Source organism: Buceros rhinoceros, unplaced genomic scaffold (assembly GCF_000710305.1).
Source record: "Buceros rhinoceros silvestris isolate BGI_N320 unplaced genomic scaffold, ASM71030v1 scaffold14172, whole genome shotgun sequence".
NCBI lineage: Eukaryota > Metazoa > Chordata > Aves > Bucerotiformes > Bucerotidae > Buceros > Buceros rhinoceros.
Genome location: NW_010399568.1, coordinates 20710 through 36718, shown reverse-complemented (window position 1 = coordinate 36718; position 16009 = coordinate 20710). Strand labels below are relative to the sequence as shown.

The 16009-nt window shown below is 38.4% G+C and overlaps 1 protein-coding gene across 1 annotated transcript in view; it reads left to right on the top strand.

The window, feature by feature from the left end:
- Window positions 1-602: 602 nt before the first annotated feature.
- Window positions 603-16009, top strand: part of FNDC3A (fibronectin type III domain containing 3A) — a gene marked incomplete at its 5' end in the record, with an annotated part of 30074 nt that continues 14667 nt past the window's right edge. Inside the window, 8 exons of the mRNA XM_010131538.1 lie at window positions 603-760; window positions 1948-2007; window positions 4301-4439; window positions 5072-5125; window positions 5750-5874; window positions 9750-9924; window positions 10565-10651; window positions 15632-15770. Of these exons, the coding sequence (XP_010129840.1) occupies window positions 603-760; window positions 1948-2007; window positions 4301-4439; window positions 5072-5125; window positions 5750-5874; window positions 9750-9924; window positions 10565-10651; window positions 15632-15770 (937 nt within the window). The remainder of the gene's footprint in view (window positions 761-1947; window positions 2008-4300; window positions 4440-5071; window positions 5126-5749; window positions 5875-9749; window positions 9925-10564; window positions 10652-15631; window positions 15771-16009) is intronic.

Here is a 16009-nt window from a genome sequence, read left to right as displayed (position 1 = left end):
TTTCTGCAAAGGGTGGACTTTGCAGACAAGCACCACCACAGGAATTCTTCAGGATGTCCACATATATTTGTATGTGTATATATATATATATGTACACCTACAAGGACCTTGTGAGCGTGCCTTCATCGCAAGCACCTGAGCTCAGTGTATGTTATGTGTTATAATATGCTGTTTGCTAACAGTGTACTAGATTAGAGCCTCAGGTAGTTGTATCCCTGTTAATATCCTGGTCAAAACCAATTTTCTGGGGTAGTTAACCAAACAGGCTCTAATCTATTGATTCATAATATATGCTTGCCATGTCTTGTGCTTCATAAGTGATATAGTCGTTTTTATGTAGCCCACTAGGTGGCATTTATTACTTAGAAGTTTGTTTACACTCAGCCCTGGGCCCTAGGGTTGCAGTTTTCTCATGACATTTCTTAGGTTTCCAGCTTGCTTTCATCTATAAAAACTAATTTGTAGCTATTAGATAAGTATAAGTATTCTGATATGATGATGCTGTATGATTTTCTTCTCTTTTATTTGGTCCTGTGTGGCAAATGAGCATTTATAAACAACAGCATTTAAATGGCAGAATTCACAAAGTTGTATTTCTATAGGTATCAGATATTAAGGCAAGAACAGCACTGCTTACGTGGTCCCCTCCATCCAGTGATACCAGAGAAGATGCTGACAAGATGGACATACCAGATGTTTATACTTATGAAGTGATGATTTCAAATACAGGAAAAGATGGAAAGTACAAAACTGTATACATGTGAGTGTTCATCATTTTTATTTAATTGTCATTGCATTGAATTGTGTGGCTTCAAACCTCATTAAAAATCTGTCTGTTGTCCAGAGATTTAAGTAATTAGGAGTTTTGTGCAACTTCTCTATTGAAACAAACTACTTTTTTCAGTAGAATTGGTTCTGGTGTATTACTGAAGTCTCTGCAATTGATTAGAATTTAAAGACTTTGTTCTTAGCTGCTGGAAGCATGTTTTAATATCATTTAACTGTAGTTGAACCAGCTGCACTAGAAACTATGGGTTCTCAATTAACGAGATATACAAATAGTAGGAAATACAAATTGTGTTTGCAGTTATTTACTTAAGCACATGCTTTTGCTCCCAGTAAGGTTATCCCTCCTTTCCCTGAAAATTCTCTTGATACAGTCTTAAGATACGAAATAAAGTAAGTAGATTCAGAAAGAACACAACCCCAGCAGCAGCAAAACAAACCTCTTAATTTGTGTCATTCCTAATACAATGGTTTTCAATTGGTCTTTTGCAGCTTGGAGAAATATAACAGAAAATTTACCATTAAGGGTGTAGAGCTCTCTAGTATTTATAAATCTTTGTATTTATCTAGTTTATCTTAGTCCTATTTGGACTTCTTAGAAGCAGTACGTGAGTTGCAAGTTGGATATACCTGTCTAGAAGCTTAGAGAAAAAGATACGAACTTTGGTAAGAAAGCTGATGTCAGTAAAAGCAAATAGATGTTACTGAGGTGCCTTTTCTGTTTACTGGGCTCTGACAAGTAGGTATATGCAGTCATTTACGGTTTTAGGTAATCATTTTTGCAAGGCTGAACTGAGCTTCTACAGGCCCCAGTACTTCGATGTGTTTTGAGTAATAAAATACATGCGTACACAGGCAGCTGGACATAATAAGCTAAGAAGGAAATAATTATTCTTAAAAAAAAACCCCAAACAAACAGAACAATGACAAAATAAACACCAAAACCACTAGGGTAAAACAACAAGAATGAAGTGTGAGAAGCCCCTAAAATTCAAAGGTAAATGCCTTTTCATTTTACTATATTGAGCAACAGAAACCATTAGCAAATAGATTTCTTAGGAGGAGTGTTAGGTGGATGGGTTAGATTAGATGATGTGTATCTTTTTATAAATTTATGGGATTCTGAAACAGTCTCTTAAACCAAATCATATCTCTTTCCAGTGGAGAAGAAAATAAAGTTACTGTAAATGATCTCAGGCCAGCAACTGATTACCATGCAAAGTGAGTATCTTTATTCATTAAATTCAGTGGACATGTTTTAAAATTTCCATTGGATCTGATCATCTTTCTCTCCTTTTGAGTCACAAATCAACATTTTTGGCTTAGCTGACCACTTAGTCCATTTTGGAAAACAGAAAATTGTTGCACCCTCATCCAACATCCACACTCTTTACTTCTCATGTCATGCCAGAACTGTAACATTTTCCTGTCCTTTGAGCCAGGCACAGATGCTGCTTGCTTTTTCTGTGTCCCAGAGGCAGCAGAAGTAGGTACCCTGTACAGGCATGTGCTCACTGCTGGCCACCTGAAGGTCAGGTTATGCTGCTTTTGCTTTGCTCCAGCAGACCAGTGAATCTGACGCAGTATGTGTTGGTAAATATGCCCCTAGTTCAGTGTAATTCTACTCTTCTAGCAGAATTTGCTGCTTCGCTATGTCCTACTGAAGAAAAGCATAGGACTGGAAAAATGTAGTTGGGTGTTCTTCCTTCCTTTTTAACATACTAGAGGGTTGTATTATTTCTTGGTTTAAAAAACCGTATGAATACAGCCGTTTATAAATGCATAACATGGCCAAGACCACCTTAAAAGTACTGCCTTTTTGAGAAATAATTGCAGGCGGAGAGTTCAACTTGAGAAGTGACTGAATGACCAGCGTGTGAGGGATTTGCCTCTCTTGACTATGTGGAGAACCCCGGGACTCCTGTGTACTGAGCAGGGAATCAATTTAGGGGCAACTGGTAGGAAGCCCAGGGAACAGAACTGTGTCTTAAGTAAGGATCCAGAAACGTTGTGCCTCTTTCCACATGAGCCTTAGAACATCAGCAGCAGGGAGGAGAAAGATACCTGTTGTGTAAGTTTTTTTGATTAGCATTTGCTCAAATGGGAGAGCTACTTTCCTGCTCCTCGGGTGAGGGGGTCTGTACCTCCTAGTTTTGCAGAGTATTGTCCTGGTTGCCAAACCAGAAGCAAAAGAGGGTTGGTCTGTTCTGTATCACACGCCTCACGTCATTTGAGCTACTATATGGCCTGCAGCACAGGTTCAGGAGAAGGGTGAGTGATGCATTGAAAGCTCTTCATATGCAAATATTTTCCCTGCAGTTTTGTTCCTGGTTTTAGTAGTGTTTATGCACATTATGCAACAATGTTTAAGTTGAAAATACATGGACCATAAAGAAGAGCCTAGAAATTTTTTTTTCCAATTTAAGTCCTTTTTTTATCAGGCTACAATCAGATTCTTTCTTAGTTAATTCTGGTCATTGCTAATTAGTTAATTCTGGAGAATGCGTGGAAATAGATGGTGTAGATATCTAAGCTCTTCCTGAACTAGGAGTTAAACAGAACTCTGCCAGTGTGAACTGCCCAAAATCAGTAAAGACCAGAAAGACAAGTATTAAAGTAACTGACAAATTACATATTTGCAAGTGTGTACAAGCACAGACAACTTTGTGTGCAGCAATGTTCAAATGTCTCCCTTTCCCTGTTGAAATCTACAAAGTCAAATTTCCCATGACTTGCTGTTCATGAAACAAGAATATGTAAGGACTCTTGCATCTTCATAAGCACGGAACACAGGTCTTACACCAGTGATTAGTTGAAAGGGGTTTTTTTGGGGGGGTTGTTTATCCTTTCAAAGGAACAAGTGAATCAGAAGAAAGTAATGTGCAGGTTCACCCAAGGAGGAGATAAGGCATAACTACAGACACAGCTGAGGGGGTGAGGGGTTAGAGCACAGGGTAAGGCCAGATAATAATCCTGTATTTAATTTTGGAGAAAAGCTATTAGAAGAACAAACCATTTCTCTTTGAGACAGAAGCAAGAGTGCATTCTTGTGAAGTACAGGGAGAGTTAATTCATAACCTTCCTAAATGAAAGGACAGAGTGAACAGACCCAGCAGAGTCTTGGAGCGTGAAGGATACTATGAAAATATATCAACAGCTTCATTGTGCTCATCTGACAAAAGCACTTGCAGAAGAAGAATTATTCATAGTATCAATTAATAAGTCTGCAGCAGGTAGTGAGCCTGCAAGATGTTACCATTATTTCCCAACCAAATGACAGATAGATTTCAATTGTAATTGTGAGGCTAAAGCTGACTGGTGGTAACGATGTACATCCGAAGTAAAGGACACTTCTATTTTTGCATTACCTCTATTGACCAGTTATGTATTTATAACATCAGTATTTTAATAATGAGATAGCAAGGCAGTAACTTAATTCTGAATACTCGATTTTCTTTGGAAGCTGTATATACAGATTTTGAAGCAAAATGTTATTGGCTCTTTTCCACTTCAGAGTCCAGGTAGAATGCAACTGCGTAAAGGGGAGCCCTTCAGAATCAGAGAATTTTACCACAACAAGTTGTGAACCTGATACTCCAAATCTGCCCAGGATAACTAATCGGACCAAAAATTCTCTTACTCTGCAGTGGAAGGTAAGAATTCTTTAAAAACCTTCTAAATAAATACTTTAAACTCTTCAGAATTGTTTCAGATTTGTCAACAAAATGCCAGTTCATTAAAATGGATCATTTTTGTGATACACCAATTTCAGTCACAGTTCTGTAACTGGAAATACGTGTACTGGGTTAAATGTGGACTTCAGTAAAAAGAGGGATTCCCAGAAAAGCAAGGAGCTTTCATAGATAAAGTTACTGTGTCCGAATGAGAGACAGGGTTTCAGCTCCAGTCTCCTACTGTACTGCGGAACCAGTTCCTTTCTCTGCTATTGAACATAGGCTTGTTTGTGCTAAGAAAATTAAGAGAATACGGAAGGACTGAGATTTTAGCAGACCTGCAATCTAGCTGCTCAGAAAAAAACTGTAATATTTTACACTGCTGCCAGAATACTTTCTCAAGGTCTAAATTAAGAGATAGAACCATAAACATCATAGAAGTGTTCATTGGATGGACACTAGGACTGTCTTGGCAAGTGAAACGGTCGTAAAAGGGGGAGCATCATTTGCTGTCCACTGCTCTTTTCATGATTTGACCTATACAAGCATTTTTTCCTTAAATGGTCTTGCATCCAGTTAAGAGTTTTAATTCTCCTCTTCTCCTGTTGCAGGCATCTTGTGATAATGGTTCTAAAATCCACAGTTACCTTTTAGAATGGGATGAAGTAAGGAAGTTATTATATTTTACTTTTAATTTTGTAATTCTTTTTGAAGTAGTGGTATGTGACTGTGCACATCAAGTTGTGTGAAAATGATGACTTTTGTCTAGAAGCATGTGACAAATATGTAATGCCTGAAGCAGTTACGAAAATACGGTTATTGCCCAAATCTTTTCTTGGGTAATATAAAATGATAGAATCTTAATTACATGATTCTACTGCTCTTAGTAATGACTTTTTTACTTGTAGTCTAATACTTCTTTCAAGAGCTGACACTGAAGGATCATTTTCCTGTAACAGACTGTCTTTTTAACGAAGGGGGTGGATCTACTATGCCCTTGCAAGCATCTTCCAGTCCCTACCTGGACAGCTGTCCTGAGATGACAGAGCTGCAAAATATTCATGGATTTTTCCTTCCAATCTTGTGGAGCTGGGAAATGGGAAGGAAGGGAAAAAAGTTAATAATTCACTATACATATGAAGTTTCATGTACTACTGCCTCACTATATGGGAGATTCTTGACTTGTGTTTCATTTCATAAAATGAATTTGCTTCACATTTGTGTGTTACTTTAACTGATGGATGCATATATAATAGGGTGAAAAACGTAATCAGCTTATTCCTTTTTAGGGAAAAGGAAATGGAGAGTTTTGCCAGTGTTATTATGGCCAACAGAAGCAGTACAGGATTACTAAACTATCACCGGCAATGGGATACACCTTTAGGCTAGCAGCCAAAAATGACGTGGGAATGAGGTAAGTATTACTGTTATATACATAAATATGAAATTGTATGCATGCATGCGTGTGCTTGTTCAGGAAAAACATACAATGTCATTTAAAGAAGTCTTGTCCAGCTGGGATGAAATAGAAAATAGAATGGCTCAGCTGGAAGGGACCTACAATGATCATTCACAGTATGTGATTGGATTGTTCAGTTTGCAGATTACCTGTGTACTGTGAACCGCCTGACCCTGCTTGAGCGGGGGGGTGGCACAAGATGACCTCCCTAGATCCTTTCCAACCTCAGTTGTTCTGTGATTGCCAGCAGAAAGCTTTTTGTCCACACACTACAACCACTGCATTATGTGCATACTTAACCATATAAATGCTACAAATCTCAGCCCCTCAGAAACAGATGGTACAGCTGCTTCTGCCAGGCTTAGCTTCATTTCCTGAACAGCCTGCTCAGACACTTGTATACGATGCCCCTAGAACAGGGAGCATGAGCATGGCACAAGACAAGCTGGCTGCTCTCACACTGAAATCAACTCACGCTGTGCTGATTTTTGTCTCCAGCCTTTGTAGACTTTGTACACTTAGGCAACTGAAGTTGCTACCTTGGGCATGCTTCCTATTGCATGTACTTGTAGTAGAATTTTTTAGCTAAGCACTACATTGTAGAGACTCACATATTCAGTGCAATTGTGGCTTTTGTGCCTGATGTAATAAACACCTCTGCCAAAATTCTAGGGATCATGCTAAAAGATAAGTGACTCAGCCAGAGGGAATAGTTTAAATACTGCAGTGTTTGTGCTGACCAGAGGGTACCTCCTACCATGCCCGCTGCTGCTTTTGGTTCCCAGAAGGTTTGACAGGGTGCTAGATCTAAGATCATTCCTGAAGCTGGTGTAGCAATTTTCTAGGTCTTACCAGCTCTTCTTAAATTTAGAGTTTTAGTGATGACAGTATAACAAGGTGTCAGTAACCCTGCTGGAGCAGAAAGTAAGTCTGTCAGAACCCCTGCTAGAGTCTACGCTACTAGTACTGGTTGTAGTGCTACTACCTAGTAGCACTTGAGATCCTATGTGGCGTAAAAACAGGGCATATCTAGCCCCAAGCCTAAAATTGCTATCTTGCTTTCGTTCTTTTAATTCAGTGTTTGAAATACTGAGTGTTGTGCTGCAGCTCACCAGAGTGATGCTTTTATAGCATGAAATAGAGGTGGTGTGTTGTGTGTCCTTCAGCTGGCACAAGGAGGTGCTTGGGGGAACAGTGCTGGCTTGGTCAGTGTTGAAGGACAGCATAAACAATAGAGCCAGACATGTAATTCACACTGGACAGAAGAAATCTGCAGACTATTAAGTATGTGAAAACTACAGCTGACTTGGGAGATCTTAGATGTATGTTGGGAGGCTTTGGAGACTATTCAGGGAATCCATTGCGTATAATCTTCCTGTAGAGATCTGCTTTGGGCTACTGAGGACGCTACAGTGGGCTGGAATGACCTTCAGTGTGCTCTGACACAATCTTTATTATGTTACTGCCTTCTGAATGATGTTTCTGAAATGAATTGTTCTCTGAGTTGCTCCTGGACTTTGTCTTGATGAGATTTAGTTGGAGCTGTTTAAAAAGATAAAGATAGAGAGTGAGCTAGCAGTTAAGCTGGGTCTGGTCCTCAAGCTCTCTTACTGTTCCTTTTTTATGTGTGATTGTAAACCTACTGTTTAGAAATACTTGCACATATTGCAGATTCCTGCAGCATAAGCTGGTGGAAGACACTGATCAGTTAAATATGCTTCTTAAACTAATCACGCCAATCAGATTTTTAAATCAATATTTCAGAACTTTATAAAGATGCACTTTATTGTCTTCATGGTATTATTTAATCAAAAAGTCCCTTGAAATAATATTAATTAGGGCAGAGTGCCTGATTATCCCATATGAATAACGCCGAGAACCTTAGCCATCTGGAGACAGAATTCTGTCTGTATAATTGTACCAACAAGAGCAGATATTTTATATTTGAGTTACTCATATTTTTAAATTTAATTCTAACTGCATATGAACAGTGGCTAGAGAACACTGGAAAAACAAAATCTTTTTAGAGGATACATAGAATTATTGTACTTCTAAGTGAATTAGTAAGAGTCATTCAAACATGGGTATCACTGGAACTCTTTTAGTTGATTTCAATGTATTTTGGAGTGGTTCAATCAAGTAAAGAGATAAGACCTTAAAGTGTGGGGTTTTTTACCTTGTATCTGCTTGCAGGGTGACTAACTCAATAGTTCGTTGTCAGCATGGATAGGTTTTGTATTTGTCTAGTCTCTTTTCATGCTTCGTCTAGCCTACCTGTGTAATGCTGGAATTTTTTTTTAATAGACATATTGTATGTATCACATCATCTTAATTTCAGAGATTTTCCTGCTTGTGAATTTTTGCGACTACAAAAAATTACTATTCCCCCCCAAGTTTAAGAAGTTTTCTCTTGTTTTGCAATTTTTCACTTCTTGTTTTACAATCTGTTTCACAGTTTGCATTGTCTGTGCAGACCGTATGCCTGCTTTGGGCACAATCGACACTCTTGATAAGGTGTTGTCTGTAAGACTTTTTTTTTTTAACTTTTTTTTTTTTAATGTCAAGACTTCAGAGCAGACCAAAATTTACAACTTGTATATATATATGTATGTATATATATATATGTATATAACTTGTTGTTATAATGCCGATTGGATAAGAGAGAAAATGAATTCAAGGTATCTTTATATTGAGTTTAACTTGTTTTTTTTTAATGTCAAGACTTCAGAGCAGACCAAAATTTACAACTTGTATATATATATGTATGTATATATATATATGTATATAACTTGTTGTTATAATGCCGATTGGATAAGAGAGAAAATGAATTCAAGGTATCTTTATATTGAGATTTTGGGGGAAAATCAGGTTCCCACATGAGATTTTAACTGGTACTGCTGTTTAAGCTGTACAGAGAATTTTGTTTTCAGGGCTTCATGATGCTTACTTATGTAGTGCCTAGCTTTTAGATTAAAATTAGATCTTTGCTGTTAGTTTCATACAGTTAAAAAAAAACTATACTAGCTCATAAGCCTTGTAAGTGTTTCTTCTGCTGTAGAAGCAGCAAATCTCTAAATAAATACCAGCTAAGAACAGGCAAGGTTTTTAGAGTCTAGCTGAGTACCTGTCAGACCATCTCTGCAAGCACAGCACCCTTTTACTGACTTTTGCAGCCTTCTGTTTCACAATAGGTCTTTTTATGTAACTTACTTGAATTTTCACTTCAAGGTGTATCTAAGCATCATCAGACAAGGTTAAGGCTTGTCTTAGGAGGGTCACTGGTGTGTACTCCATTTATTCTGCTATGAGACTTTCATATTGGGAGCCCTTAAAGTAACTTAACATTGATTGAGGCTGCTATTCTATTATTTTCTGAATCGCTAGAGAAACTAGTACTTCACAGCATACTTGAAGCGCATAATTGATGTCTGGAAAGCAAAAATTTTTTTGAGATCTTCCTATATATGCTTTTATTTCTTCATGTTTCCTTTTTGAATAGGCAGGACACTATGGTATTAGTCCATTGTTGCATATAGAGCTCTGTTGTTTTAGGATAATGACTTAATATGAAAAAGCCACACTTTTTTGTTAATGAAACATTGTAATTAGGTCATACAAAGAATCTTACAATTAAGAACACATTAATCTTGTTCAAATGTTTTGTTACTGACAGACTCGTGGGCAAGTTGAGTCATCTGCATGTAGCAGCTTGCAATTTCCAGTTGCACACAGGTCCAAGAAACTGTCATAGCTGTGTTCAGTAAGAATTGTGTTTTTCTAGGTATTCATTATTGTGTCTAGTTAGTTTACATACTGTCTGTTTTAAACAGTGGTTTTAGTGAAGAAGTCCTGTATCATACCTCAGGCACTGCCCCAACCACACCAGCAAGTCCTTTGCTGATTAATGCTGGAGTTACTTGGTTATCCCTACAGTGGACAAAACCCTCAGGAACACCATCAGATGAAGGAATCTCGTATATATTAGAGATGGAGGATGAGAACTCAGTAAGTTTAGAATACTTATTCTCAATAAGAAAAGAGACTACAATTTGTGTGTTCGATGCATTATTGTATTAAGTGTAACTGATTGCTTTTGATAGAATATTTTACAAGGAATAGTATCTTCTGAAACTAAGCTAATGATTTATCTTTGCTGTGACCAAGCCACATAGCTTTCTCCTTTTTATTGTGATAGTAATCATGATTAGTATTATTAAGCCCCAATCCTGCAAAGACTTTCAAATTACTTCTAACTTTGTGTATTTATGTGTGGAAGTTAAGCCTTATAAGAGCTGGATCAAAGTAATTGCATCATGAAGTGTGGTCCCCCTAGATGCATTTCAGCATAAGTACCTTTGTTTTAAAATCAGTCCTGTTCTGCCCTTTGAAAACGTTAGGTATAATTTCTGTTGACACTGTATATGTTTTTCTTTTCTTTTCTCCTATTCTGATTAGAGAATGGTTAATTAATTAGCTTCTCGCAAAAAAAAAAAACAACTTACATTGACACGATGAAGTTACACTTATTACTTTGTCAGAGGAGCATAACAGTTACGATCTGAAACAGTAATTTATTTTTATGAAGTATGTGACATGATCTGGTCTGCAAGTACAGTTCTTCAAGTAATGCTATTTAATTCTGCAGGGATATGGTTTCAAGCCCAAATATGATGGTGACGATCTTACCTGCACAGTGAAGAATTTGAGGCGTAGTACAAAATATAAATTTAGGGTAAGATTTTTTCATGTATTTGGTTTTTTTGTTTTGGGTTTTGTTTTGGGTTTTTTTTTTTTTTTTTTTTTGCAACACAGTAGCTCAAGTTTGACTCGAGTGGGGAGGACCTTTTTTTAAGGAGAAACAAATTTGATGCCAGTTTCTTAAAATTTCGATCTCTTAAAACTATGGACTGAACACCTGCCTCATTAATAATCTCTGCAGAAGAAAGAACAACTTCTGTCTGCCAGAGCATAACACATTTGCAGGTATCTTGAAATTCCACGTCATACGTCAATGTTCTTAACCGTTGGGGTCACTTACTTGGTTTCTGTGTTGCATATACACAGGTAATATTACTTAGTGCAGTTATCTCATTCTTTGATAGTCTCTAAACACATCTGAAAATGTTAGGATAAGGAGCAACTTTGATTAAAAAAAAAAGTTGTCAGTGCTAGCATAGCACTAAGCCCAAGTTAGTAAAATGTTCATATTACCATGGTGCTGAGCCCATTCTAGTTAAGTCTTGAGGGCTGAACTTGTCAGCTCAGGATGAAGACTGGCTTAACAATGGGGTTTTTGGTCTTGTTGAAAGCAAAAAAGCAGCATGCTGGCTATGGAAAGGTCAGCAAAGAGCCATCAGGACTCCGAGAATCTTGCTAGGACGTGCAGAGATGTGGTCAGAAAGGCTGAGGATCAACTGGAACTGCAGTTGGACACACATGTTAAGAACAACAAGAAAGGGTTCTTCAGATACTTGAGCAGTAAGCAGAAGCACGGAGAAGACATACATAGGCCCATTACTAAACAGGGCAGGGAGGAAAGTTACTAATCATGCTGGTAAGGCAGAGGTTCTTAATACCTACTTTGCCTCTGTCTTTACTGGCATAGCTGGACCCCAAATCACAGGATCGAGTAGGTATGACAAGGCATGTGTCAACACACCAGTGGTGAAGGAAGGGCTGAACTGTGGCCTCATGCCAGGGCTCAACCAACATCAGTGGACCAGGACAGAATTCACTCCAGGATGTTGAGAAAAGTGGCTGACATTGTTGCAAGGCCACTATCTAAAATATTTGAAAAGTGATGGAGATTAGAGGATATCCCTGACAACTGGAAGAGGGCAAGTGTCATGCCCATCTACAACAAGGGCCCAGAAGAGGACCCAGGAAAATACAGGTCTATTAGTCTTACTTCAGTCCCCAGGAAAGCAATGGATAAAGTCCTCCCGGAAACTGTTACAAGCTGCAAGAAATAGGTGATTGGGAAAAGCAAACATGGATTTACCAAAGGCAAATCATGCCTGATTAACCTGACCACCTTCTACAACAACGTAACACTTTCAGTTGGCCTGGGAAGAGCAGTGGATGTTGTTTACCTCAGCTTCAGCAAAGCATTTGACACAGTTCCCCACAGCCTTCTGGACAAACTGGCAAGATACAAAGTGGATCGGTGGACCATGAGATGAGTAGAAAACTGGACAACAGGCCGCACTCAATAGGGTGGTGAGCAATGGTTTTTACTCTGGCTGACAGAAGTGGGATCCCCTAGAGATCGATGTGGGGCCCCACACTGTTCCTCTTCGCAAATGATCTAGATGATGGAATTGAAAGCACCCTCACCAAGTTTGCTGGTGACACCAAACTGAGTGGTGAGGTGGGCACATCAGAAGAGTGAGCCACCTTACAGAAAGACCTGGACAGGCTAGAAGAGTGGACTAGCAAGAACAGTGTGAAGTTTAACAAAGACAAGTGCAAGGTTCTTCACCTGGGTCAAAATAACCAAGGAGCCAGTATAGGTTAGGAGCATCCATGCTGAAAGGGACTGAGGGGTCCTGGTGGACAAACTTGACTCTTGAGTAGTGCAACATTGCAGCAACAAGGGCAAATTGGATCTTGGTCTAAATCTGCAAGGGCATTATTAGCACAGATAAGAGATGGGATCATCCCACTGTATTCAGCTCTTGTCAGGCCACACCTGGAATACTGTGTCCAGTTCTGATCCCCACAATTCAAAAAAGACACAGACAGACTGGAGAGGATCCAGAGAAGGGCCACAAAGATGATTAAATGGCTGGAGAACCCGCTTTATAAGAAAAGACTAAAAGAATAGGATCTTTTCTCCCTGAAGAAGAAAAGGCTTAGGGTGACCTCATTACAGTTTTCCAGTACTTAAGAGCTTACAGAGGGGAGGGTGCATCTCTCTTCACAAGAAGCCACATGGAGAGGACAAGGGCCAATAGATGGAAGTTGCACAGGAAGAGGTTTCATCTTGGTATAAGAAGTAATTTTTTTCACATGAGAACAATCAGTCACTGGAACAACCTCCTCAGGGTCGTGGTGGTTGCTTTAAAGACATGGCTGGACAGGAGCCTAGATAATCTCATCTAGGCTCACTTTTCCTTGAAAGGTTGGACCAGATGATCTTTCAGGTCCCTTTCAGCCTGGCCTGTTTATACTATGTAATTATTATAATATGTAAATGCTGAGCGTGCCTGTTTAACTTCATTTGTAAGGGCACAAAGACAAGCAGATGATACTTAATCTTGTAAACTTTATCGGGGGCTTAGTGCCTGAGAGATGTGTTAGGTTACATTTCCTTCTCCCCATCTGTACTAACATTACTATATCTTATTAATTCTGCTCATTTTTAAAACAAACATAAAAGCCAAACCCCCTTCTTTTAGGTTTAGTGTTTTGCTAGGAACAAATGGGAGTATTTAGTAAACGAACCACAGGCACAGTTAGAAAGTAAAGAATAGCAGCAACATGGTTTTCTAGAATCACAGAAAAGCCTAGGTTGGAAGGGATTTCTAGGAATCATCTGGGTCAAACTTGTGTAGAAAGTAGAGCCTCTGATTAGACTGTTCAACCCTAGACCTGCTGAGCTGAGACTTCAGTATTTCCAGCAAGGGAGATTCAACCACTTCTCTGGGCAGCCTGTTCTGAGCATGATTAATTTCTTTTTTTATATCCAGTTAGAATTTTCCCTAACACACTTTGTGACCACTGTCTCTTGTCCTGTCATCACAGATGCTTGTGAAGACAGTATCTCTGTCTCTTCTGTGACTACCTTTTAGGTATGGAAAGGCTGTCATTAGATCCCCCCAGTGAAACTTCTTTTTTCATGGAATAAACCCAAGTTCTTCAACCTTTTTTCCTGTGTCATGTTCTCCAACCATCATGCTGGTCCTCTTCTGGACTCTCTTCAGTTTCCCAGTGTCTCTCTTGAAGAGGCAGGACCAAAACTGGACCCAGTATTCCAGGCATGGCCTACAAAGTGCTAATCGTGTGCCTTGTTCTGCTAGCTAAATTCTTGTTGATGCCGCCCATGAAACAATTTGCCTTTGGTACTGTCAGGATGTTTTGCTGATTCATTTGGCTTGCTGTCCACCAGGATCTCAAGGTCCTTCTCAGCACAGCTGAAAAAAGAAAAGCTGGCTAGCTAGTCAGACCCCAGATTGTATGGCTGCTGGGATTATTCCATCCCAGGTGCAAGACTACGTTTACCTTTGTCAAAACTTCCACGGTTCTTGTTGGTGCAATCCTCCAGCCTGTCAAAATCTGTCTGTATGATGGCTCTTCCATCATATCTCTCTCTGCTCCTAGTTCCATGTCACATGCAAACCTGAGGAGAGTGCATTCACTCCTGTCATCCAGATCAATTTTAAAGATATTGAATAGTATCTAATGTTGTACGGATTGCTGAGGAAATCCATTGATGAGCACCTGCCAGTTTGCCTTTGAACGATTAACCACTACCCTTTGAGCCTGGCATTCTGTTTGGTTTTCCACATCCATCTTGTGGTCTACTTGTCCTATCTGTATCTTAACAGCTTGTCTACATGAATGTTGTGGGAGACCATGTCAAACTAAAATCAGGGTAGACGATATCCACAGCTTTCCCCTCATCTATTGTGCAAGTTGTTTCATCATAGAAGGCAGTCAGGTTGGTCGAACATGATTTACCCTTGCTAAATCTAATCACCTTCTTGTCCTTCTTAGGACCTTGATTTTCACTGACTTTCATTGTCCTTTCAAGACAACCTTTGCCATAATTTTCCTGGGGACTAAAGAGTTTATATTATCTTTGCTGTTAATAGAACTTAACCATATAAACTCTTTTTAAAATTTATTTCCTTAAAAGAAGGTGCTGTAGTAACATGAGAGCGCTACTTACTAATCCCAGTATTCGGGTTTTCTTAGCATTAGTGAGGTATCACTTTTTTTGCTCTTTACTTAATTACAAGAAAATATTTTGACCTCGCTGGGAAAGGAATTGCAATTAAAATTTTAATACTTTGAAGTTCCTTCAGTAAAAGTTTAAAAGTGGCCTCTTTGCTGTATGTCTTTTTCATCATCTTTTGTTTCGTTGCTTTTATAAAGTCTTTTGCTCATGTGCATATTTCATTATCAATAAATGGTGCAACTTCAATTTAAAAAAAAATAGTTCTTAGACTTGTCTAGTTTCTGAGTATCTTAGATGGTTTTAAAAAACAAGTTTTCAGAACCTTCATCTGAGTCAAAGTGGCTTGTGCTATATTGAGCACCCACAGATTCCATTAATGTCACTAAGATTTGCATGTCCTGATTACCTTTTACTGTCTGGCAACTCTTAGGTCTCCTAAGTAGAAGCCTGACTTTATACTCCAGTGTTTGAAATAGGGGGATGTAGAAGGTAATTTGATTTGTGAAATAATTTTTTAAATTATTATTATTATTTTCAACTTCATAATTATTAGGAGGTTTTTGTAATATTTTTTGGTTTTCCTGGCAATTTTCGGGAATTTTTAATTTCAATATAATGACTCTATTAACTGTGTGACTAAGGAAAATGTAAAATGAACATGTATAGTAGCTTTAGTTCTTGTGATAATTTATTATGTAGCAATCTATCTAAGCATACATATAAATTAATTTCACATTACTATTAACAATGAATAGCATACCTCTAGCCAGTGCATTTTTTCTGCTTATAATATGTTTTCTATATTTACAGGTCATTGCCTATAACTCAGAAGGGAAAAGCAGTCCAAGTGAGATGGTAGAATACGTTACTTGTCCAGACAAGCCTGGAGTACCTTCAAAACCCACAGTGAAAGGAAAAATTCATGCACAGAGTTTTAAAATAACCTGGGGTAAGATTGTTGTCCATCTCTGTTTAGAGTTCATCCTCTGTATTTTATATATATGTAAATGTATTTTTTATATATATGTCTGTATATAGAAGGCCAGGTTTTATTTCCGTAACACTTCAGTCAACTGAGCCATTATGATCAATTTTCTTAGAACTAAGAGAAAAATATTGATTCAGAATACTTAGGACAGCAGTATAACAGTGTAATTAAGTGGGAAGAATAATACACAAATTGTAATA